We start from the raw sequence: 23,826 nt of genomic DNA, 5'->3' as shown, positions 1-23,826 counted from the left end.
GCAGGTTAATGAGTTTTACAGTTTTATTCATGTACACTACCACTTACAGGCAGCAGCCGTTCGCAACTGGTAAAAAAAAACTAACCTAGCCCAACCCTACCCTCCCCTGCCCCTTCTTTGTATATACTTACTGTTTGTTTTGAATTACTGTTTTCCTTTTTTTTTTTTTCTCTCTCATTTTTATTTTTATTTACATATCTACTGCATAGTACTGTGTTCTATTCGTCTGTCATTCAATGTTATATGAGATACTTTAATGGTTTCCTGTGGAAATAAGCTTAGTCTTTTCATGGATCTCCTTTTAGTAGACCTTGTACCAGTGAACTGTACCGTCATGAAACTGTACCTTTTCCTATGCAAACTTCTAATAAAGTCTTCAATCAATCAATCAATCAATCAATCACTTCTCAGTTCAGGTAACAATCTGTGACACTGGGGGAGCAAGCTGGACTGACTGGTCTCTTCTACCACACCTTAGGCCAGTGGTTCTCAACCCCCAGGGGGGTCCCCAAATTATTTTGAGGGGTCCCCAGATGATTAACTTAATGCGCAACATTGTTTTCTCACTTAACAGTAAGCAAACGAACATAAAGTTTAAGTGTATAGAGGGCATCTGCACAAAATTAAACATTGGCCAAAAATGTCAAATATTAGAGGCAGAAATTGTGAAAATAGCCGATCTACATGCTCACAGCGCCTCGGGTTGCGAGGCGTTGTGAGCATGTAGATCTGCTATTTTCACAATAGAATCGTGTTGTACAAAATGTAATGTATAATATATATATACAATATATTCAAATATGATTATTTAAATATTATTATTGTGGGGGTCCCCAGTTCAAATATGATTATTTTGTGGTCGTGGCCTGAAAAGGTTGAGAACCACTGCCTTAGGTAAGTAAGAAGGAAGCACTCTGAATGAAAGCGTTATACCCTGAATACTGTATATAACATGCATAGTATACTGTAACATGTATACAACTACAAAATATGACTTACAGAAGCTCTGTTTACACAATGGTTTACCCCCTCCAACTGTATACGTTCCCTTTTTTAACAGTTTTCATTATATTTTGACACTTGCTTTGGCAATGTAAACATATGTTTTCTCATGCCAATAAAGCTACTAAAGGTACTAATCTTTTGATATATTGTTAGAAATAAAATCTATTTTTGGCAACATTGTACCACACAAATCAAGATGGGGGGGCGGGGCGGGTGTGTGGAGATAGTTAGGGGTCAGTTAGTTCAAGTGTCTTGCTCAGGGAGCCTCTTTCTGACCTTTGACAAAACCTCACGTCACCCCTAAGATATCGTGCTCGCAAGTTTTAAACACCATTATACTTTTCTTCTTTTGATACCTGAAAGGCAGTGTGATTGCACAATCAATGTGAGCTGTGTGTGTGAGAGAGACGTAGGCCAGAGGTTCCCAACCTGTGGGCCTGGATCCCCAGGGGGGTCCCCACATGATTTGTGGAGGGTCCGCAGATGAGAGTGAAGTGACAATGTGAGGACTTCTAATAAAGAAAAAAAAAACATGCATAGACATACTTAGACAAGTTAGGCTGCATAAAACAGGATGATGGATTATGCAAGACATTGCATGCAAATTAACTGAAAGTTTTTGCCAGTGAAAAAAGGAAGTATTTTTTTGTCATGCATGTAGTTTTGCTCTCGTTTGGATTGTTTTCACGTTCTCATGTGCTTTCTAATGCTGATGGTGTATCATGTCAAGACATGATTGGTTGTTTGAATGTGCGTAGGGTAAGGACTTTGGCAACCCCTCTCTCTCTCTCTCTCTCTCTCTCTCTCTCTCTCTCTCTCTCTCTCTCTCTCTCTCTCTCTCTCTCTCTCTCTCTCTCTCTCTCTCTCTCTCTCTCTCTCTCTCTCTCTCTCTCTCTCTCTCTCTCTCTCTCTCTCTCTCTCTCTCTCTCTCCACCCAGCTCAACTCTTTCCAGGAAATAGAAACCATTTTATTATTCAGGGCATCTTGTATCTGACAGTCTGACTACAGATCAACTACAAATCCATCCAGTTACAACTCATTGTCTTCAGACAAGGATTTTGGACAGACATCATGGACTAATGACAGGTGAGGAATTAAACATGTTTAGTGTTACATACAATAGAACTGTATATGACTATTATAATAGTATAAGTTTATGCTGATGAAATATTGTAAAATATATTCATTAAATACAAACGTATAGCTCACTGGAAACAGTTTGTGAAGACATGGTAGCCTAATATCAGTTTATAGTTCAGAATGGGCCATCAGGGGATGACAATACGCATAGTAGCCTAAACATGACCCCTAACCACAATAACAAAGACAAACATAAAAGATCAAACTAGTCAAATGGGTAAAGGATACCAAAATACTAGGGCAGACATTGCCAGATTAGAAGGGGCTAACGGAGGAGAATACAGGGAACAGTATGAGTTCTATGAGGTTAGATACTGTTATCAGCCTACAGCAGTGGAAGGGGGAGTGAGTTTGAGGGAGAGGGGAGTGGAATGCCATTAAAATCATCCAAAAGGATTTTTTTTGCAGACTGCTCGTCCCTAGCGGTTCTATGCCTGTTTAGGCGTAGCCATAAATCATAACACCTGTAGAGGTCGCTAATATTCGGACGTTGATTTATGGCTAAATTTAGGCATAGTTTTATTTTTCTTCCTATCGCCAAAATAAGTCTGGGTTTCCGAGGCTAGGCGTAGTTTTACTGAGGTTAAGTTTAGGAATAAGTTCAGGTTCAGCCATACAGTAGGTTAAGTTTTCAGTTTGCCAGTATTGCCATGGCTAGTTTTCAATCTGGTATTCTTACCTGGCAATACCACTTTTTTACCATTTTATTTCGTTTTGCTTTTGACCACCTCATAACCTCTGATAAAAACGTAATTGTAACGAAGTCTCCGGTAGGCCGGTAACATACACAAATTCACACCAACTGTAGGCATATAGGCCTATCCTATTGCATTCTCTTTTATCCTATTCTCTATTTTCAATTGTTGAGCAATAACAAAATAACCAGCTGACTGTTTACAGTAAACCCTTCTGATATTCTCAAAATGCTAAATGCATGTATGCATAGCTACCATAGGCAATAGGCCTATTCATTATTCAAAGTCAGGCCCTGCAATTAGGCTACTTAGAAATGTTGTATTTGATTGTGGATGTGGAATTATCTACATCACGTGTGCACACATTCTTTTACTCGTCCCATATCTATATGGAAGTAGCCTGCCTAATATAGAAGTGGTAGGTTATACTGACTATTGAAATTAAAGCATTGCATCAAGTCACCTTAATTCAGATGACAGATGCCAAAAAGGGGTGTTTTGTTTTGTGATTTGTGTTCATATATAGCCTACGTAGCTAGCTTCAGTTGAACCACAAGTGTACTAATTAGTTACACTAGTGATTTGTTCTTGGCTTATTTATAGTTTTATCAACAATTATGTGCATTAATCCCTCCCTGGCAACTTTGAAAATGCTGACGGCACCTAATTGTGACACTTGCTTTGGCAATGTAAACATATGTTTTCTCACAGAATCATAATAGGATTCAGGTTAAACATCTGTTTTATGTGTCACAGTGCTGTCCATGGATCTGATAGCTTGTTTGTGCTCACCATACTGCATGGGGTAGGCCTATGTTGATTTCTGCAACTACGCAGCGACAGACCAATGAACTGAGAACAATAAATGAGGAACTGAACTGTTCTGTCATTTTCTCTTTTTTGTTCTTTTTTTTGGCACACGCAGGCGGAGAGGAAATGGCCATCCGCAACGATCTGCTCATGTGACTGCAAATCAACAATTCCCCATCAAGACTAAAATAATATTTCAATCTGAGGTAAGTTAAGAGTGTTTTGTGCAGTGTCATCAAAGTTGTTGAAGTGTCTTTCTATACAGTATGGTGTTGTCATATAATATTTTACCCAAATCAAGCTGAAGTGTAGAGGTTTTTAATAAAATGACAATAATAATATAGTAGGCTAATCATATTAATATCTTGAACACAATGATGCTTTACATCAAAACAATGAACAACCACAAACAAACAAACAACCAGACAATACATCAAACTTCACTTACCAATCCCCTTTGGTAGAGAGTTCCAGGGTGGGGGCTTTTTTTCCCCCCTTTTATTTTTTATTTTTTTCAGGAGTTGTATTTTGATTTTACTTGGTGTAGAAGAATAGTTTATTTGTTCATTATAAATTGTGATGTTTGGTGTGTTGTTTTGACCATGGCCACCCTGACATCTCAAGCTAGCCATTTTGTTGTAGTTTAGTTTACCATAAACCTGATTTTGGTGAGCAATCACATTTCCGTTATAGGGCCTATGTGTTTGTGCTCTTTCAAGTCACTATGCATTACTCCTGTTCCCCCTTGATCACAATAGGTGTTGTAACAATGAGTGTATCCAGTGAGAATGAGAACAGAGAACTTCCTGAACAGATTAGTTGTACTTTTTTCTGCTATACAGTTCCCTTTCCCACTTTTCTCATGTGCTCAAGCGCCCCTGTGCTGGCCCCTGGTGCATCTAGTTAAAGGGGTGCTAGTTAAAGACATTGAAGTGGGCCCCTGTACGTGTGCATTTCCTGCTAACTTTTGATAGGACAGCTTGACAACTTTTACTTCAGAAAAGGGTCCTTGAAACACTTGTTTGTGTTGCTGTCCTGCATGTCACTGCATGTCTGAGTGTTCCCTTGGGATTGTTGTGTGTTATTGTATTTAATTGCCTCTTAGATGGTAGCCTACTCTGTATATATCCCAGTTTCATTTCAGTCAGTGAAACTGAAAGTTAGGTTCTTTATTGCCTGTAAGGAAGCTGCTGCTGCTGTAGGTCATTCCTTCATTGCCTGTTGAGAAGCAAGCATGCTGCAGTGTGTTCTCCACAGCTCTCCAACACTTAGGGCTCTATTATGATCCAGGTCTTATGCCTTATGCCTTTTACTATATATACATATTTTTTAAAATATTTCAAATAGCTGATTTGCGATTGTAGCAGGATGGGCGTTGGCTTCCAATCTGCTCATGGCCCATCCTCCTCCCACTCATCAGTGGGCTGATTGCTGACACTATTTAAAGAGCACACTCTGTGGGCTCGTCAGGTTCTCCCAGAAGCTGGCCTGTTGGGCTTCAGCTGGCCATGCGTCCCACAGCATGTGCCCTCTTAAATTCGGCTGGCCTGTTGGGCTTAGCGTCACATTATGCAGGTATGTGCTTTCTAAACTGTTAAACAATCGCACATAGCCTATATTGTGTGGTCTTGAACTTGACTCTTATGTTGTCCTTTATAGCTCTGTGCTACAAACGGTTCTCCTAGACTGTTTGCTCCTGGTGTGTGACACTATGTCACTACACAAGGAAGGTAGGCTGTTTTGTTCTTCTCTGCAACCAGCCTGTTAACTTGTTTAGTGGCACTAGCCTATAGTAAATGTACATTTGTATTCTTTCAGTTCGCTAACTACCTGGTTCCCACCATTGCGGGCTTGGCGACTGTGCGCTCTGCCCTGGCAAATGGGGTAGGTTACTGTCAGTTTGCTTGCTTTTGAGTTCATCATTACTGAATAGTAGGCTAACATGGCCGCTTATCATTGCAGGGCCAGAGACGCTTAACTGCTGCTTTGCCGGATGTACAAATTCCCCATTGAGAACTTCAACCCTACTTGCACACCTCCCATCCACAACTCGGGACTGTTTTAACTGTGCATGGGTTTGCTGGTAGAGACAACCTGGACACATAGGCCTCTAACATCATCCTGTCAACTGATGTATCTGAATGGGCTATATTGATTTACATATTACTAATTGCTATTTCTATCTACAGGCCTGGTGCTGGGGCTTATGCCTGGGACAGGTACCGGCTGCCCGTGGTGGTAAACCCCTGTTTTGTTGTGTTTTTGTTTTGTTTGCTTTGCTGTGCTCATTGGGGATGCTACTGCCATGGGGCTGGTTAGCCTGCCCCTCCTCCCAGTCCCCAGCACTGGTCTAAGTGACTAGCATGTTTTATGGACTCAGTGTCTAAGCTCTCCTGTTCATTGTATGCATCCTATTTTATTGATATGATGTATGATCTTAATGACATAACATGATGTTTAAATAAAACTAATTTTGTACTTTTGTAAAACCTGTTTCTGCCTTCTCTCTGTACAACGAACCTAGTGGGTATTTTATGTATTCAGGTGGTTCAATATATCTAAAAACTATTTCCTAGGGCGCAATACCCTAGGTGGCGTTGTTGGCAACTTTTAATTATACCACCATGCTACATTTGGCGTTGTCGGCAGGATGTACTAAATGAAGGCAGAGACGTGGTTATAAATTTGTTTTCCCTTTGTATTGTGTTTAGACCAATTCTGAAAAACAAACTAATTCTGTTTGCTTGACTTAATTGTCTGTATATCTTTTGTTCAGAGGCAAAGCAGCAGCATGTGTCGGCGAATAGGACGGCCCCCTCCCTCCCCCATAGGATGAGTGAGTGTTCATTGTTCACCTCAGGAGCTGAGCAATCAGGGTTTGGTTTTTAAAGTTGTGTTCACATGTTCACTCTGTAAAGAGCTGGACAGTAGTTGCCCACCTCTTCAAGAGCTGGACAGTCATAGTGTTAGAGGATTTTAATCGTGTCCATATATTCAGATACTGACATTTCAGGTAGGCACACCGTCAAGGGTGTCTCATAGTGGCTGGCCTGTTGGGCTGAGTAATCAATTTTGTTCACCTCGACGAGCTGAACATGCATGGTTTTAAAAGGTTCTATGGCTGGCCCGTTGGGCTTAGTTGTCAATTTTGTTCACCTCAATGAGCTGAACAGCCAGGTTTTAAAACGTTTGCCTAGTATCTGTGGCGCTCCCAGGCTCTCCCGTCAAGGGACCGGGTGGTGATAAGTTTAATCAGGGGTTGTTAGCTCTAAGGGAAGTTTTGAGGTGGCAGCCTTAAATGGACCACTTCGTGGCAACTTTGCCTTTCGGCTAGGCCTCAGTTTGGGCTGGGAGTGGGGATGGTGAGGTTAGGGTGCACACGGGCAATGGCCGTGGCGGTACCTGAAGGACCTGCACCACCCCTTCCCAAGCACCCGGGAGCCACCTCTCACAGAGGGACGCTCATCTAGTGTATTACATGAAGGTATGGTTCTCATAGTGTCAATTGTGTTCTTCTCCAGAGGAGCTGAACAGTCCATAATGTCACGTTCCAAGTGTGTTCTTCTCCAGAGGAGCTGAACAGTCCATAATGTCACGTTCCAAGTGTGTTCTTCTCCAGAGGAGCTGAACAGTCCATAATGTCACGTTCCAAGTGTGTTCTTCTCCAGAGGAGCTGAACAGTCCATAATGTCACGTTCCCAGTGTGTTCTTCTCCAGAGGAGCTGAACAGTCCATAATGTCACGTTTCAATTGTGTTCACCTCCAGAGGAGCTGAACAAGTCCTAGTTCCCCTTCAGTTTGTTCATAGTAGCTGGCCTGATGGGCTTCAGCGTTATATGTATGTTTCTTGTAGTAGCTGGCCTTATGGGCTTCAGCGTTATATGTAACCGTAATGGTGGAGTCTATTGGCTTGTGCTTCCCTATTGTGTCATCGTCGGGGCGACGATGCAATTGGGGGGGATGGATTGTAGCAGGATGGGCGTTGGCTTCCAATCTGCTCATGGCCCATCCTCCTCCCACTCATCAGTGGGCTGATTGCTGACACTATTTAAAGAGCACACTCTGTGGGCTCGTCAGGTTCTCCCAGAAGCTGGCCTGTTGGGCTTCAGCTGGCCATGCGTCCCACAGCATGTGCCCTCTTAAATTCGGCTGGCCTGTTGGGCTTAGCGTCACATTATGCAGGTATGTGCTTTCTAAACTGTTAAACAATCGCACATAGCCTATATTGTGTGGTCTTGAACTTGACTCTTATGTTGTCCTTTATAGCTCTGTGCTACAAACGGTTCTCCTAGACTGTTTGCTCCTGGTGTGTGACACTATGTCACTACACAAGGAAGGTAGGCTGTTTTGTTCTTCTCTGCAACCAGCCTGTTAACTTGTTTAGTGGCACTAGCCTATAGTAAATGTACATTTGTATTCTTTCAGTTCGCTAACTACCTGGTTCCCACCATTGCGGGCTTGGCGACTGTGCGCTCTGCCCTGGCAAATGGGGTAGGTTACTGTCAGTTTGCTTGCTTTTGAGTTCATCATTACTGAATAGTAGGCTAACATGGCCGCTTATCATTGCAGGGCCAGAGACGCTTAACTGCTGCTTTGCCGGATGTACAAATTCCCCATTGAGAACTTCAACCCTACTTGCACACCTCCCATCCACAACTCGGGACTGTTTTAACTGTGCATGGGTTTGCTGGTAGAGACAACCTGGACACATAGGCCTCTAACATCATCCTGTCAACTGATGTATCTGAATGGGCTATATTGATTTACATATTACTAATTGCTATTTCTATCTACAGGCCTGGTGCTGGGGCTTATGCCTGGGACAGGTACCGGCTGCCCGTGGTGGTAAACCCCTGTTTTGTTGTGTTTTTGTTTTGTTTGCTTTGCTGTGCTCATTGGGGATGCTACTGCCATGGGGCTGGTTAGCCTGCCCCTCCTCCCAGTCCCCAGCACTGGTCTAAGTGACTAGCATGTTTTATGGACTCAGTGTCTAAGCTCTCCTGTTCATTGTATGCATCCTATTTTATTGATATGATGTATGATCTTAATGACATAACATGATGTTTAAATAAAACTAATTTTGTACTTTTGTAAAACCTGTTTCTGCCTTCTCTCTGTACAACGAACCTAGTGGGTATTTTATGTATTCAGGTGGTTCAATATATCTAAAAACTATTTCCTAGGGCGCAATACCCTAGGTGGCGTTGTTGGCAACTTTTAATTATACCACCATGCTACACAAGCTCACAACATGCAGATGTAGATCAGCATTTGAAGTATTTAAAAATGATTTTCAAAATAGTAAAAAAAAAAAGGCAAAGAAGTTAAGGCATAAGGCATAAGACCTGGATCATAATAGAGCCCAGCCTATGTCTGTGAGTAAACTCAAATATTATTGTGTCAAAGTGTGTAACGAAATGTTTGTTCTGTGATGTGTAGCCTACTAGTCAATTTGGCTGTTTTTGTAACTTGCTAGTGTCTGTTGTTGGTCTACCCATTCCCAGATTCCCATGTGCGCAACAGGTGTCTATGTGATTAGTGTTGTTGGAAATCATACCAATGTGTGCATGTTTTCAGCAGTTGTTAGCAGGTGAAACCCTTTATTTGTGTGTTTTACAGTCTTACAATGTGTTATGTTGTGTGTTGGCTGTCTGTGTTGCTAGGCATATTTATGGCTGTCGTTACGGGCCCTGGACAAGAGGGGGCACCAGTACACCAGACTAGGAGCAAAAGTAGTCCAGAAAGTATCCACTCACTTGTGTTCTCTTGGCATGTGTGCAGCTGGTGGTTCTTGCTTGGCAACAAGGAGCATACTGTAACGTAAACCTAAACCCTGTGTTGGCCTCTTCAGTAGTTAAGCAAATATACAATGTCAACCCAAAGTACAGTAATCTGTCTTGCCTTTGCACAGACAATCAGTCAATGAATTGAGTACAAAAGGACCCTAATGTAAACAAGGCATAGTGCTGTATCTACTGTATGAATAATAATACAGTCAAGACCCTAGCAGGGAGTCTATAAATGTATGGAAGGATGATTGTTATTGCTTAATCATGTAGGTTGGTTGAAAACCACTGATCATGAGGGGCTCCCCAGTTCAAATATAATTATTTGGGGGGTTACGGCCTGAAAAGGTTGAGAACCATTGCTCTGTGTAGCATTCAGTGATTGTGGAATAGTTTTCTGCTTACGGGAGACTAAAATGTATGTTAATTTGGGGTGTTTCCAGTAGGCTACAACGCATTCCAAATAGAGGAAACGAAAGCAGAGAGAGAGCTGATGGAGGCAGCAACGCAGAGCGACACTTTGCAGAGCAGGAATCAGACCAGCAGCACGCCAGCAGGTAAAACATTATGACGTGAAATATCAAGCATACTGTATGACTTATTAATTTGCAGAGAGAAAGAGATAAACAGGTGTTCACCGGAGACGCAAAAAAGTAGCTAAAGTTAAATGTAGTTAAAGGTGCTCCTGGATCAAACGGGATAAGACATTTATGATAAAAAATTGTAGATCCGGGCACTCACAAGACAGATATCTATGCTTCTCCTCATCAATGGAAGCTTTTAAGAGAGATAATGTGACCCTACAATGATGTCAAATATAGCAGTGCACATACATTGTTTGAGCACATTAACTACAATAATAATAATAACATATTAATAATAAAGATATTATTTTGACTTTTTTACTGTTCAAACAGCTGTCGGCAGGATGTCCACCTCAGCTTCCATCAGAGGTGAGTTATGTTAAAACAACAAACACATGAAACCAACAAACTGATACTGATTTAGTCACATCTGTGATCTTTATGAATATTATTTTTATTTTTTCCAACCAGGGAAGAACAGCAACCTGACAGAACTGAGAATTGTTCTGCTTGGTGCAAGAAAAAGAGGAAAGTCACTCTGTGGAAAGTGTTCAGTAGGAAACATAATCTTGGGAAGAGATGTTTTTGACGCATACACAACAAAGAGTGTCATGAGACAAGCAGTAGTTTCAGGGAGACAGGTGACTGTGATCAACACTCCAGGATGGAGGTTATCTTATCCCCTAGATCTGACCCCAAAACTCACTCAGTTAGAAATCCAACAGAGTGTTAATCTGTGTCCTCCAGGACCCCATGTCTTTGTCCTAGTGATGAGATTGGATCCCGCCCCATATGAAGGAACAGGGATGTCAGTAGAGGAGCATTTGAGATTTCTCCTCGGTGATCGAGTGTGGACCCACACTATTGTGGTGTTCACTGTAACCAAAAGCTATGAGTCACTTGTGCAAATGGCACCAGATCGCATAAGATCTGACTATCAGTTAAAATATCTTACTGAGAAATGTGAGGGCCGCTTCCATGTTCTTAACATCAGTGACAGAGGAGATGGTAGTCAGGTCACAGAGCTGATGGAGAAGATAGATCAGATGGTGACTAGTAATGGTCACTATGAGACAGAAGAACACGTCTCAGAGGAACTGAAGGAGATGGGGAGATCTATCAGCAGAAGAGCAGAACAAAGGAGGGCAGACGCTCAGAAACAATCAACTGGACTTCCAAAAAATATGGGTATGTTTAGTTTTACTTTGTTAAAGTGATACTTTTCTAATCTAAATGCTATTGTTATAATTTGAGGAGATCATACAGTCCAAAAATATATATCTCTGCTATCGGGCAGTAACTAGCTAACTCTTTCAGGAAATAAAAACACAAGTGGAGCTAGGAGGTTTAAACTTTGGGGCCGGAGAGCTTTTTGATACTTTTCATTAGTTCAATATTTTTAACCAACACACAACCTTAAAGGGTGTTCAATAGCACTGGAAAAAAACTCTTTCATCCTCTATATCTTTTCCTTCCATTTTATGACTCCTCCTGTCACCTTGAATTTCCCCTTCCCTCTCTCCTCCTGTCTGTCTTTACTCTTCCTCTACCGCATACATGGGCAACAGGCGGCCCGGGGGCCACATGCGGCCCCCACCTTCACTTAATGCGGCCCGCAGGTTAATACCGGAATACTGATATATTACTGATTTCAGCTGTTACAATTCCAAACAAGACCTGCTTTAATACCGTCAGTCTATATTAGTAGCTTAATGACTAGTATAGTAGTATTAAAATGTATTTTTTTATGTCCAATGTATTCGTATTTAGGTTCATAAAGTTAACATGAGTATATAACTAAATGCATTTGAAATTAGATACAAATGTTACATTTCAGGATTTCAATTAAAAAACAACAAAAAATAATTCAGGATTCCAATTCAAAAGAAGCAAAAATAGCCGATCTACTGCGATGCGTTTTGAGCTTGTAGATCGGCAATTTTTGCTTATTTTGTATGAGATATGATAAAGTAGGACGTAGCAATATGCAATGTGGCCCTCTGGAGTGAAGGTGGAAATATAGTGGCCCTCGCCATCATCAAAGTTGCCCACCCCTGCTCTACCATATTATCTCCGTATTTGATCTATCTTTCTCCCTTCCACAACCCACCCCACCCCCCCACCAACCCATTCCCCATCTCCCCATTTTCTCTCTTGCCTTTTTTTGCTCATTGGTTCATTCTCAGGTGGGTTTGGCTACGGCACCCCTGACAGTAGTAGCTCTACACACGGCTTCAGCCTGCCGCAGCAGCGCTCGCGTGCAGCCAGGTCCCCAGCTTCAGATGTCACCGACCCCCTGGCCAACCTGGACAGGGTCCTCCAGGGTGAGTGTGCAGCTAACTGTATAGTAGGCCATGGGCAAGTGGCAAAATGTTGAAGCTTAAAACCTCCTATCTGCATTAATGATTGGTGTCAGGCGGTGAAACTTTTACCGCACCAAGAGGGTGTGTTGATAACATTTTTTCATTGTAACAGACCTGTAGAATGTCCTGATCTCAAAAGGAGCATAATTAAGAGCTGTACAAAAAAAAGTGTTATTTAACAAAGAAATTGCCTAACTATTTCTAGGTAAAATTCTCCAATCTGCATGTTGTCGACTGCAGAGGTTTTTACCTAGAAATAGTAGAAATAGTAGATAGGAGGTTTTGGTGTTGAGCACACATTTTTCTTTTTCATTTTCCCAACAAAGTGAATTTTCCATCTGTTAATAGTCTCATGCAAACATCGCAAAAGACAGTATTAAAAAAATAAGAACATTACAGCCATATTTCTCAATTTCACGCTGTGAGCACTTGCCCCGCTCCCTCTTTTCCCAAGATGTACAGTACATCTCAGCTTGATATTATTCAGCCTCTTGTCTTCCTAAACGCAGTCCTCTGTACCCCCACCCCCTCAGATACAAGGCTAAGCCCAGGGGTCCCAGAAACCCCCACCAGGCTGGTGTTCTCTGCCCTGGGTCCCACTGCCCTCAAGGTCAGCTGGCAGGAGCCCCACTGTGAGAAGGACATCCTGGGTTACTGTGTCCTCTATCAGCTCCTGAACGGAGGTAACGTGTGATGAGCTTTGAGTTCCTTTGACCTTTTATTCCTAATTTACACTGTTTCCTAAACAGTGTAAAGAATATATTCCGAATTATTTTTGGTTTCCTACATTTAGTTTTTATCATTTCAAAAGATTGTTTACATTTTGTAATTTTCAAACCACTGCTCTCAATTTTTTTTTTTTTTTATTCTGTATAAGAAAAAGTTTTGTTTTCAAGAACCCCGACTTCTTTTGCTAATAGTTTGTACCAGGGGCTCTCATAAGAGTTTGTTGTTTGCTGTTATATTAGATTTACTGCCAAATTCTGTCTCTACTGTCTCTACTGGATTGATTAATTGATTGATTGAAGACTTTATTAGAAGTTTGCATAGGAAAAGGTACAGTTTCATGACGGTACAGTTCACTGGTACAAGGACCATTAAAGTATCTCATATAACATTGAATGACAGACGAATAGAACACAGTACTATGCAGTAGATATGTAAATACAAATAAAAATGAGAGAACAAAAAAAAAGGAAAACAGTAATTCAAAACAAACAGTAAGTATATACAAAGAAGGGGCAGGGGAGGGTAGGGTTGGGTTAGGTTAGTTTTTTTACCAGTTGCGAACGGCTGCTGCCTGTAAGTGGTTTTTCAGGGCAATTTTAAAGGATGCTAGTGATCCACACTCCTTTATGGCCTTCGGTAAGGCTTTCCACATTTTGGTGGTATAGCAGAGAAAAGAGTTTGACCCTTTGTTGGTTTTGACTCTGGGTTGAAAGTGGTCTGTGGCGCTGCCTCTGGTGTTGTAATTATGGACATCCTTAATGTTTACAGGTACTTGGGTATCATAGTGGTGGAGAGAGTTGAATAGTCAATCTTAGTCATTCTCTCAATGGACAATCTGAGTGGTTATAATAGTGAACCACTAAAAGATGAGCGGTTGAATGAAGACAATCACCCACAGGATATTGAGCCACTGCTGAGCGCGGCGTGTCCTCTCCTCTCCTCTTTATGCATGGGATGATAATCGTTATTATTGTTTAACGTGATAACAAAACACTCACAATAATCGTATCGTGGGGATTTAATTTATCGTGAAATCGTCCTCCATCATGCACTGTGATCAATTCACCTTTTATTTGCCGAGCTGCATATCCGGTACCATTTAAACCCTTTATAATTGGTAAAACGGACCTGGAAATAACGTACTTGATACAGTCTTTTTGTTCACTCTCTACCAAATCTCTTTGCCAAACAATAGCTGATCTACAAGCTTGTGAGCTTGTTGATCTGCTATTTTTTGGCAAATGTTCCGCCCCAGGATGGACGTTGGGGATATTTTGATTATCATGATTATAATATCGTAAATCGCAACATCTTTGGTCACGGTAATCGCGACATGAAATTTTCATCCCTACTCCTCTTAGAGTTCTCAAATTCTGCCCGAACCCGACCATACCCGGACCTGACCCACATTTAGGGTAGGATAGGGCCTAAAATGTATGCTAATTAGTCGGGCCGGGTAGGGCTTCAGGCTCAATGAAAAAAGAAAATATATATTTATTTTATTTTATTACTATTACTCTGTGATAGACCTGACCACACCCGACCCAACGTTTTCAGGCCGGGTAGGGCTTAAAATGTATGTTAATTTTCAGGCCCGTTGAGAACTCTAACTCCTCTTCCTCCCAGGGGAGGTGAAGCGCATCAACCTGACCGGCCCAGCGGAGAACTCTGTGATCGTCCAGGACCTGCTGCCCAACCACTCCTACCTGTTCAAGGTCAAAGGTCAGAGCCAGGAGGGCTGGGGCCTGGAGAGAGAGGGAGTGATCACCACCATCGAGTCTGCCGTGGACCCCAACAGTCCACTCAGCCCCATGCCAGGTATACTCACCCTGTTGCAGTACATTCCTCAACCTTGTATGTCCAAAACTGTTCGTTTTCCATTTATCATTTAGAAGATTCGCAAAACCAGTGAAAACAGCCGATCTGCTATTTTCACTGGTTTTGTGCGACAGTCTTGTATGAAGCAGGGCTTGACTTTACGAAAGAACGTACACTTGGAGATGCAAGGTTTCTGTCCGACAGTGACGTTATATTGGTTTACCCTTTTAAGAAAATAGTAGCATCCTTTTTGAGATTTCTTTCTTTTACACTTTTGTTTTTACTTGTTTTACACAACTAGAAAGATGCAATTGGAAATTGCAAGTGTGGTTGCCTTGAGGTGAGTCACACTTGCAAATCTCTCTGTATCTGTCAGTCCTTGTCCTTATTTGAGCGGTGCTAACCATTCCGTCATTGTCCCTTTTATGCCCATATATGGAGATCCATGATGTCATCAATATTAAGCCCATATTTTGGAAAAGTTTAATTAATTTTTCAATGGAGAAAATGTATTCACGAATACATTTATATAAGTTAAACTATATAACGTATCTCTTAGGAAAATGCAATGAATTGATTCCCGATGAAGTTGGTCGATTTGGTCAGGGAATGTGTTAACGGGGCCGGGGGACCTCACGGGGGGAATCGTTACTGTAACATGTGTAGAATTAACAGGTGTTAAATGTGACCAAAAAAGAAGACCTTGCATCAAAAAAACATCAGAGAAGAGTGTGTCTTTTTCATATCCTTATCAACATACATACTTTACGTACTCACATCTATATAAAATCTACCCATTTCCTTTCTAGTTTTCCTAATCTTTTTTCTCTTTTCTGGTTCTTGGTTATTCTTGCTACAGGTTCTCCGTTCACCCTGAGCACCCCCAGTGCTCCGGGGCCGCTGGTGTTCACAGTGCTGAGCCCAGAGGCCCTGCACCTGAGCTGGGACAAACCCTGCAGGCCCAGCGGAGACATCCTGGGCTACAGGGTGACCTGTGAGCAGCTGCATGGTGGAGGTGAGCAGGAAGGACATCAACCCATTAACCCATTTAGGCCTAGAATTATTGAATGCTTTAACTATTGAAAAATAGCAGATATACATGTATAGTACATCTGCTATTTTTCAATAGTTAAAGCATAAAACAATAATACGCAATAATGTGTACCCGTTTTGAATGGGTTAAATACTTCTCTTTTTCTACCAGACTTCTTTTTTAATACTTGTAAATACAAATAAAAAAAGGCCTTGAATGAAACAAACTAAACAACAAACAAAAGTCTTGATAGACGGGAAGTATTAAATAGCCATCGTTCCCTGTGTTTCACCCCCAGGAGACGTGCGTTCCTTCCAGGTGAGCGGGGACGGCGCAGAGACCAGTCTGACGGTGCCGGACCTGAGTGAGAACGTGGCGTACAAGTTCAAAGTCCAGGCCAGGACCATGCAGGGCTTTGGACCCGAGAGGGACGGAATCATATTGGGTGGGAGTGTATATTGCCAAAACTATTTAGAAGATATTTATAGAATCGAGTGAATATATTAAAGAGTTGCACACATATTCACAATTAATACGAAAATAGCAGATCTACAAGCTTGCAGCGTGGCACAGAGAGCTTGTATAATAGTTAAACTACATCATGGGAAACTTTGAGTATAACTACTGTATGTTCATTTCTGCCACTAAAAACATGTGTATTTATTTATTTATTTATTTATGTTTATTTGACCGGGACAATACAAAAAACAAACATATCAAGTTATAAAGAAAATCATGAAACCGTTGCATTGTGTTTCTAGCCGGGGCTAATTGGCATCCCTGTCCCTGGTTAGGCCTTTCTATACAAATACTAAAGAGTTTACATTGTTTCCATTCCAAAAAAAAAAAAAAGTATCCAATTACAATAAGCACATGCATGAAGCTCTGATCTAACTACAGTCATGAAAGCAATGATATGTACGTGTTAAAAGGTGTTGTACCACATGAGAGAAAATATGCTTTGGCATTTTTGAGCGGTGGTCACACCGTCTCCATAGCGTGGCCGTGTGTGTATCCGTGTCTGTGTGTCTGTCTGTCTGTCTGTCTGTCTGTCTGTCTGTAGCCTGAGGTGTATGTAGCCTCAGTACCTCTGGGTGACCAGAGAGGTGCTGTTGAGTCTAGCTTACCCTGAGCATCAACTGCAACCAGTTGGGGCCTGAGTGAGCAAGTATGGCTCACTCTCTCTCTCACGCACAAGCACCCCCCCCCCCCCCCCCGAACACACACGCACACAGTCCAGCTGGGTGAGCAACGCACGCACGCACGCATGCACGCACGCACGCGCACGCACACACACCCCCACCCCCACACACGTGCAGGCACCACCGCTCACTTCAAACTTGGGTTTGATTTTTTTGCTATGTTTCAAAGCCCATGAAACCATAAAAATGGATTTAGCTATTATAATAAATGTTCTGTGTTTGTATTGTATTAGCTGGAGATTCATTTTTAAATACGCCGTCGCCAACACTGGTACCTTCCTGAAAATAGTGGCAATAACTGATTTCTGCGTCACATATTGGTCCGTTGTGAGACTGTAGACTGGCTATTTTTATATTATGGAGTATATATGGCTTAACCACATCCCTAGCATCCCTATCGTGGAGAAAACATTAGGCAAAAATAGCTGATCTGCAAGCTCACCACGTTCTGCGTTGCTTTGTGTTGTGAGTTTGTAGATTGGTTATTAATGTCGAGCGGACACCGGAGGAGGTCTAGTATAATCCCCTGGGGTACTCCAGTCAACTAAGTATAGGGTTGAAGTAGTCAAGGAACATCCTGTTATAGCTACAATGTTTTAAACCTACAGTATTTTCTGGACTATAAGGCGCACCTGACTATAAGGCGCACTGTCAATGAATGGTCTATTTTCAAACTGTTTTCATATATAAGGCGCACCTGACTATAAGGCGCACATAATAGGCGCTACCATTGTGTTATGCATCCAACAGATGGAGCTGTGCTAAAGGGAATGTCAATGTCAATGAATGATCCATATATAAGGCGCACTGGACTATAAGGCGCACTGTAGTTTTTTGAGAAAATTAAAGGCTTTTAAGTGCGCCTTATAGTCCGGAAAATACGGCATGTATACTTTGCCTTATGACAAACTGTGAAATTAGCTGATCTATAAGCTCACAATGTGTTGCCTGTTGTAGATTGGCTTTTAGGGATTTCTTGAAGAAAATAAAAATGTGGTTAAACAAAAATGAAGTGAAAGTGAAAGTAAACTATCTTTTCTTTCACAGGACTGACTGACCTCAGGATTGTGTTGCTGGGAAGGGAGTGGTCTGGGAAGAGTTCAGCAGGAAACACCATTCTGGGACAGAGTGTTTTTAAAGTTAGTCAGGGAGGTCAGAGGTCAGTGCAGTGTAAGGTGAGACAGGGTGAAGTAGCAGGGAGACGTCTGACAGTGGTGGAGTCACCAGGCTGGCTCTACAACAGTCCACTACAGGACACCTCAGAGATGGACAAACTGGAGATCCAGAACAGTGTGTGTCTCTGTCCTCCTGGACCACATGCTGTTCTTCTGGCGGTTCCACTCGATAGATCATTCACCAAAGCACAGAGAGTAGCAGTAGAGGAACACATGACACTTTTCCCACAGAGTGTGTGGAGTCACTCTATGGTACTGTTCACCAAGGCAGACTATCTGGGAGACAGAAGCATTGAGCACCACATAGAGACCGAAGGGGAAGACCTCCGTTGGCTTGTTGACAAATGTGGGAACCGGTATCATGTCCTCGACAATCAGAAGAGAGATGACACTCAGGTCACAGAGCTTCTGGAGAAGATGGAGGAGATGGTGGCAGCAAACAGCGGTGGACACTGTGAAGTTGATGGAGAAGTCTCAGAGAAGCTGTCAGAGAGGAAGAAGAATGTGGAGGAACATGGCCAGTCATTAATGACCAAGACACACAGACAAAGAACAGCTCTGAAAGCTCTGTTTGAAGGTAATGTTTACTGTATATCTGCCTGTCTGTTATGAAACTGTCTGGTAAATGATTATAGGAAAACGTACAATCTCACAACACAAGTTGTGAGCTTGTAGATCAGCTATTTTCTGTATTTGTCTATATATATGTTTGCCTGTGGTTATATTGAACCAATGAATAGCATTACCAAGAGCTTGTTATGTCAACTGATAATGACAACTATCAGTTCTGGATATACAAGGTTTCTCCACAACAGCGACAATATGAAGGCTGCTGTAACACTCAACCTCTGAATCCGGCCTCCTAAATATTTAAATCGGCGTTAAGTGAACTAATGTAGAGTTTGTCTTTCAGGAGAACATCAGAGTCTACCAGATGTGAGGGTGATGTTGGCTGGTGGAGAGCAGCTTCAGAGGATCAGAGCTGGAAATGAAATACTGCAGAAGACTGTGTTTGCAGAAACTCCATTCAAGGTGAGTAATATACAGTATGAATGTGATGTTCTAATGATGTAATGAATGACCTCAACATAAAGATATCAAATGGAATTGTTTCTGATGATGACGCAAAAATATATCCATAAGGTTGCAACCATGTCACATAGTGACACGTTGAGAGCTTATCCTTCTATTTTTGAACACCCAAAGTATAAAATACTGTTCAACTGTTTAAGACAGCATGACTAATTGACCATTTAACCGTCAGTGATCAATACACACATACACACATATTCCCTCTCAAGAGTCATTACATAAGAATACATTATTGTACTTGTAATACATTTACATGTACTTGACACTGAGATTACATTTCTATGATGTGATTATTAACCATATTCAGATATATTTAGGTTGTTAGGTTGCAATTAGTTCATTCATTATTTTTTATTATTCATGTATTTATTCATATTTATTGTGAAGTGTTCCTGTGACATTGTTAGAATAGTCAAGGACTAGGGAACTCCTCACTGAGGACAGAATAGAATGAAGGTTTTGATTATTATGAGTTATGACTAACATAGTAAACTCATATTCCAGGAGTTTAAAACCCAGACTAAACTGACAGAATGTGTCAGACAACAGAGAAGAGTTGCTGAAAGACATGCGAGTGTGGTGATCTGTCCAGACTGGTCGACTACACCTCCATCACAGAAGACCAAAGATGTCCTTCTACACGGTGTGACTCTGTGTTCCCCTGGACCCCATGCTGTCCTTTTGCCTGTTCCTGTCCGATCCAGTTTCTCTGAAGCTGACAGGAGATCAGTGGAGGAACACATGAAGCTGCTGGGGGACCGAGTCTGGAGATACGCTCTGGTTCTGTTCACATGGGGATACTGGCTGGGAGAGAGATGTGTTGAGGAGTACATCGAGTCTGAAGGAGAACCTCTGAGGTGGCTTCTGGAGAAATGTGGCTACAGGTACCATGTTCTAGAATTCGCTAAGTTGAGCATTTCAGAGATACGAGAGTTGATGGAGAAAATAGAAGACATGGTGACGAGGAACAGCGGACACTATGGACCTTTAGACATGATACCGTTCAAAAGTCTGAAAGAAAGATTGACAGATGAAGAACGGAACAGCTTGGAAGAAGAATGGAAGAAGAGAGAGGAGGAGATGATAGAGAGGATGTTGAAGATTGTGGTGAAGGAGCCAGAACCAACACCAGCCAGGAGGAGAAGGGGCAGTCTACTACACCTTCCTCCAAGCAGTGAGTATCAATTATTCAGACAACAATGGAATCAAGTCCCCAGGACTTTGTTGTGTTAACCTTTTAGCTCAATTGTTTTACTGTACTTCTGTACTGTTTGAATAATGATGGTGTCAATCAATCAATCAATCAATCAATCAACCAACCAACTTGGAAATGCATTTGTCTACAAATGCATTTTGTGACAGGTCCCCCATTTGAAAATATATTGTTAAAACTATATAATAATTTACAATAAAATAACAGATCTACAAGCATTAGTGAGGGTCACTTCCATTCCATGAAGATAGGTTGCAAAAGGGTGAAGTGGAAAAGAGAATAAAATAAAATAAAAATATAATGGGTTACAGTTTTTTCTTTTTTAAATTATTATCATTGTACTTGTTTTGATGTCTGTTGTCTGTGTCCCAGTGAGTGGTGGAACCCCGACACCATCCGAAGCAGGAAGTTCATACGTCGGTTCACCTAGCAAGAAGGTTTCTGATTGGATGGAGAGGAGACATCGTGGATCAATAGCATCCTCTTCGGGAGTTGAAACCATGGGAGAGTCTGATGTGAGTCTTCAACAGGGGGACCAGGACCCCTAGGGGCCTTTAATAAAAAAACATTGACCACTTGAACCCTAGCACCCCTATTCTGAAGGGTAAATTACCCAAAAATAGCCGATCTACAAGCTCACAATGTGCATTATCCAAAAATAGCAGATCTACAAGCTTTGAGGTTTTAAGTGGTTACTGTCTGAAAATACAGGTGCACAGCGCTACACTTTGATAGTGCTTTCAAACAAGTCTATGTTTGTCAATTTTCATTTGATACCTTTATTTGCCTTTACTTGTCATTTATCATACTTGATCGTCGCCATTGTAAAAGACAGTAAGTCTAATTATTTTCCTTTTTCCAGACACAAGAGCAACCGATGAGGCAGTGGAGGGGACCCCGGACCCGGTCAGGCACCTGCTATCAATGTGGACAACCGGGACATATTGCACGGAACTGCTCTCTGCACCAGGACATGTGGCACGCACCTGCCCAGCCTCGGTTACCATACAGATTGAACCAGCCATTCTTCAATCCGCGTTATCCGCCGTACTACCCGCCGTATTAAACTACGTACAGAGTAGTGACACGGTGAGCCAACTAACTACTGTAACACTCCCACAGACCCCCTGCTGAAGCTGATGGTCTTTACTTGAACTGTGGCCTGAATGATCGTTCGGTGCCAAGCCCGCATTGACATCCTTCCTAGACCTCTTCCTCATCTGACAATGATGAGGAAACGAACTACAGCTGAAATTGTCTATAGGGCGGGACTTCCGTTGTATGTACTCCCCCGGGAAGCTGTCTATTTCGACCAAACATGACACAGTGTTCATGGCCATGGAATACAAACAGAACTGCACAGCCTCAAAGTACTTTTCTTGGATGGTATTTACTGTATTCTTGCTGAGACACTTTGGGCCCTATCTTGCACACCGCCATACTCCTTATGCCTATACCTCTTATTTATTACTATTTTTACTGTAGGTGTGTGGGGTACATGGGGACAGTGAAACTCCTCTGGTGGAGGCTGATGTCTAGAGTCCCAGGGTGTGGCAAAGTGATGAAGACAGACTTCCCAGCACACTTCATGGTGACAAACTACAGTTGTAGAAAAGAAAGGATGATCCAGGCACTCAGGGTAAAAAGGAGATGTGTTTTTTCATGTTTTGATCCCGTTTTATCCGTGCGCACCATTGACACTTTTTACTATTGTAACCTTTTTATATCTCCTGTGAGAACCTGGTTGTTCTTGTACTCAGCGGTACTCACGGCTCCTACATCTGGCTTTGTCTGTTTGAATGTCCTGTATGTACATACGATATGTCCCACACTTGACTCATTGGCCAAGCTTCACAGGGCGCTTAATGAAATGAACTCATTAAAAGCACCGGTCACGTCACACTGGGTGTGATTTTTTCCCTGTAGTTATTGTGTATTGCAAGACCCCCAGGCCTTTTGTGAAGCAAGATTTTCTTTTTGTTTTTAGATTTTATTCTATATTTTTTACTGAATTGGTGCGATTTTCTTTTTCTTATATTACTATTTCTATGCATTTGATGCATTAATGTTGATTTATTGATGTATTACCTTGCTTATTGTAATTTGCTCTGGATTAAGAGCGTCTGCTAAATGCCTAAATTGTAAATGAACGTGCAAAAAGGGCTTGAGAACAATGGGCTCAACTCATGGGCTTGTGCATGGCAGCATTTCTTGACCCATAAAGGGCACTACTGAGCATACTGTTATGACCTCAGTGCCTCAGTGAATAGCCGGAGGTATAGGGTGTCCTTATAGGGACGTATGCACTGGGTGAGCAACTTTCTTTTTTTTTTTTTTTTTTGGCTTTTTATGCCTTTTTATTGATAGTATACAGTAGACCGACAGGAAAATGGGGACCATCTATGTGTAATATTGGTTAGCCTTTTCTGTTTGTTAGAGAGCCTCTTTTTGGAACTGCTTTCCTTTCAAAAGCCAGTCCCGTAATGAAGAGGTGTAGTAGTATGCATGGGACATTGGTTGGCATGAGCTTTTAATGGAGAAAGTATGTGAGCCGTTACTACACTAAAAACATGTTTTCGACCAAAGCTAGTTCCTTCCAACTCCGACTTCTTGCCAAGGCCTATCTTGTGCCGATGGGCACTGTTGATGTTTGTCTGTGCTATAAATTAAGTTTGATTTGATGTTTTCAAATGACACAAGTTGCCCAGCTTTTTCAATCCCCACCAGTCATTACAATACATCATACTTTTTTATGATTGATTGAAGACTTTATTAGAAGTTTGCATAGGAAAAGGTACAGTTTCATGACGGTACAGTTCACTGGTACAAGGTCTACTAAAAGGAGATCCATGAAAAGACTAAGCTTATTTCCACAGGAAACCATTTAAGTATCTCATATAACATTGAATGACAGACAAATAGAACACAGTACTATGCAGTAGATATGTAAATAAAATAAAATGAGAGAACAAAAAAAAAAGAAGACAGTAAGTCTAAACAAACAGTAAGTATATACAACAAACATAAGTATACATATATAAGATTATATAAGATAACTAGAAATAGTGTTCCTACAAAACAGTGTGGGCTCGCATGGAATACCATGTGGAATACCTATGTATGGGCATAAAGATCTACCCAACGGGTCTCTCTTCCTCTCTCTCTAGACAAATTTCCGAT

At 41.6% G+C, this 23,826-nt stretch overlaps 1 protein-coding gene across 3 annotated transcripts; it reads left to right on the top strand.

The window, feature by feature from the left end:
* Positions 1-1,972: 1,972 nt before the first annotated feature.
* Positions 1,973-22,966, top strand: LOC308302815 (uncharacterized protein). 3 transcript variants are annotated; one of them, XM_080747115.1, is made up of 15 exons: positions 1,973-2,092; positions 3,767-3,857; positions 9,884-9,994; positions 10,355-10,390; positions 10,493-11,209; positions 12,208-12,345; positions 12,918-13,067; positions 14,740-14,931; positions 15,791-15,946; positions 16,263-16,409; positions 18,214-18,918; positions 19,255-19,373; positions 19,938-20,607; positions 21,019-21,161; positions 21,509-22,966. In XM_080747115.1, the coding sequence occupies exons 3-15, from the start codon at positions 9,931-9,933 to the stop codon at positions 21,710-21,712; spliced, it is 3,441 nt and encodes a 1,146-aa protein (XP_080603241.1). In that variant the 5' UTR covers positions 1,973-2,092; positions 3,767-3,857; positions 9,884-9,930; the 3' UTR covers positions 21,713-22,966. The 3 variants fall into 3 exon arrangements, with proteins under 3 accessions (XP_080603241.1, XP_080603242.1, XP_080603240.1); XM_080747116.1 differs by having other exon boundaries at positions 9,881-9,994; positions 16,263-16,328; XM_080747114.1 differs by having other exon boundaries at positions 9,881-9,994.
* Positions 22,967-23,826: the final 860 nt, after the last annotated feature.

The sequence above is a fragment of the Nannobrachium achirus genome (genome assembly GCF_963921795.1).
Source record: "Nannobrachium achirus genome assembly, chromosome: 18".
Classification (NCBI taxonomy): Eukaryota; Metazoa; Chordata; class Actinopteri; order Myctophiformes; family Myctophidae; genus Nannobrachium; species Nannobrachium achirus.
Note: the sequence above shows the minus strand (reverse complement) of the source record. Positions and strands in the feature narration are given on the sequence as shown.

Excerpts from the sequence above, each read along its gene's own strand:
- LOC308302815 (XM_080747115.1), top strand. The coding sequence starts at position 9,931 with ATGGAGGCAGCAACGCAGAGCGACACTTTGCAGAGCAGGAATCAGACC. Across the intron at positions 13,068-14,739 it reads CTATCAGCTCCTGAACGGAG|GGGAGGTGAAGCGCATCAAC; the intron begins GTAACGTGTGAT and ends TCTTCCTCCCAG. Across the intron at positions 18,919-19,254 it reads TCTGAAAGCTCTGTTTGAAG|GAGAACATCAGAGTCTACCA; the intron begins GTAATGTTTACT and ends TTTGTCTTTCAG.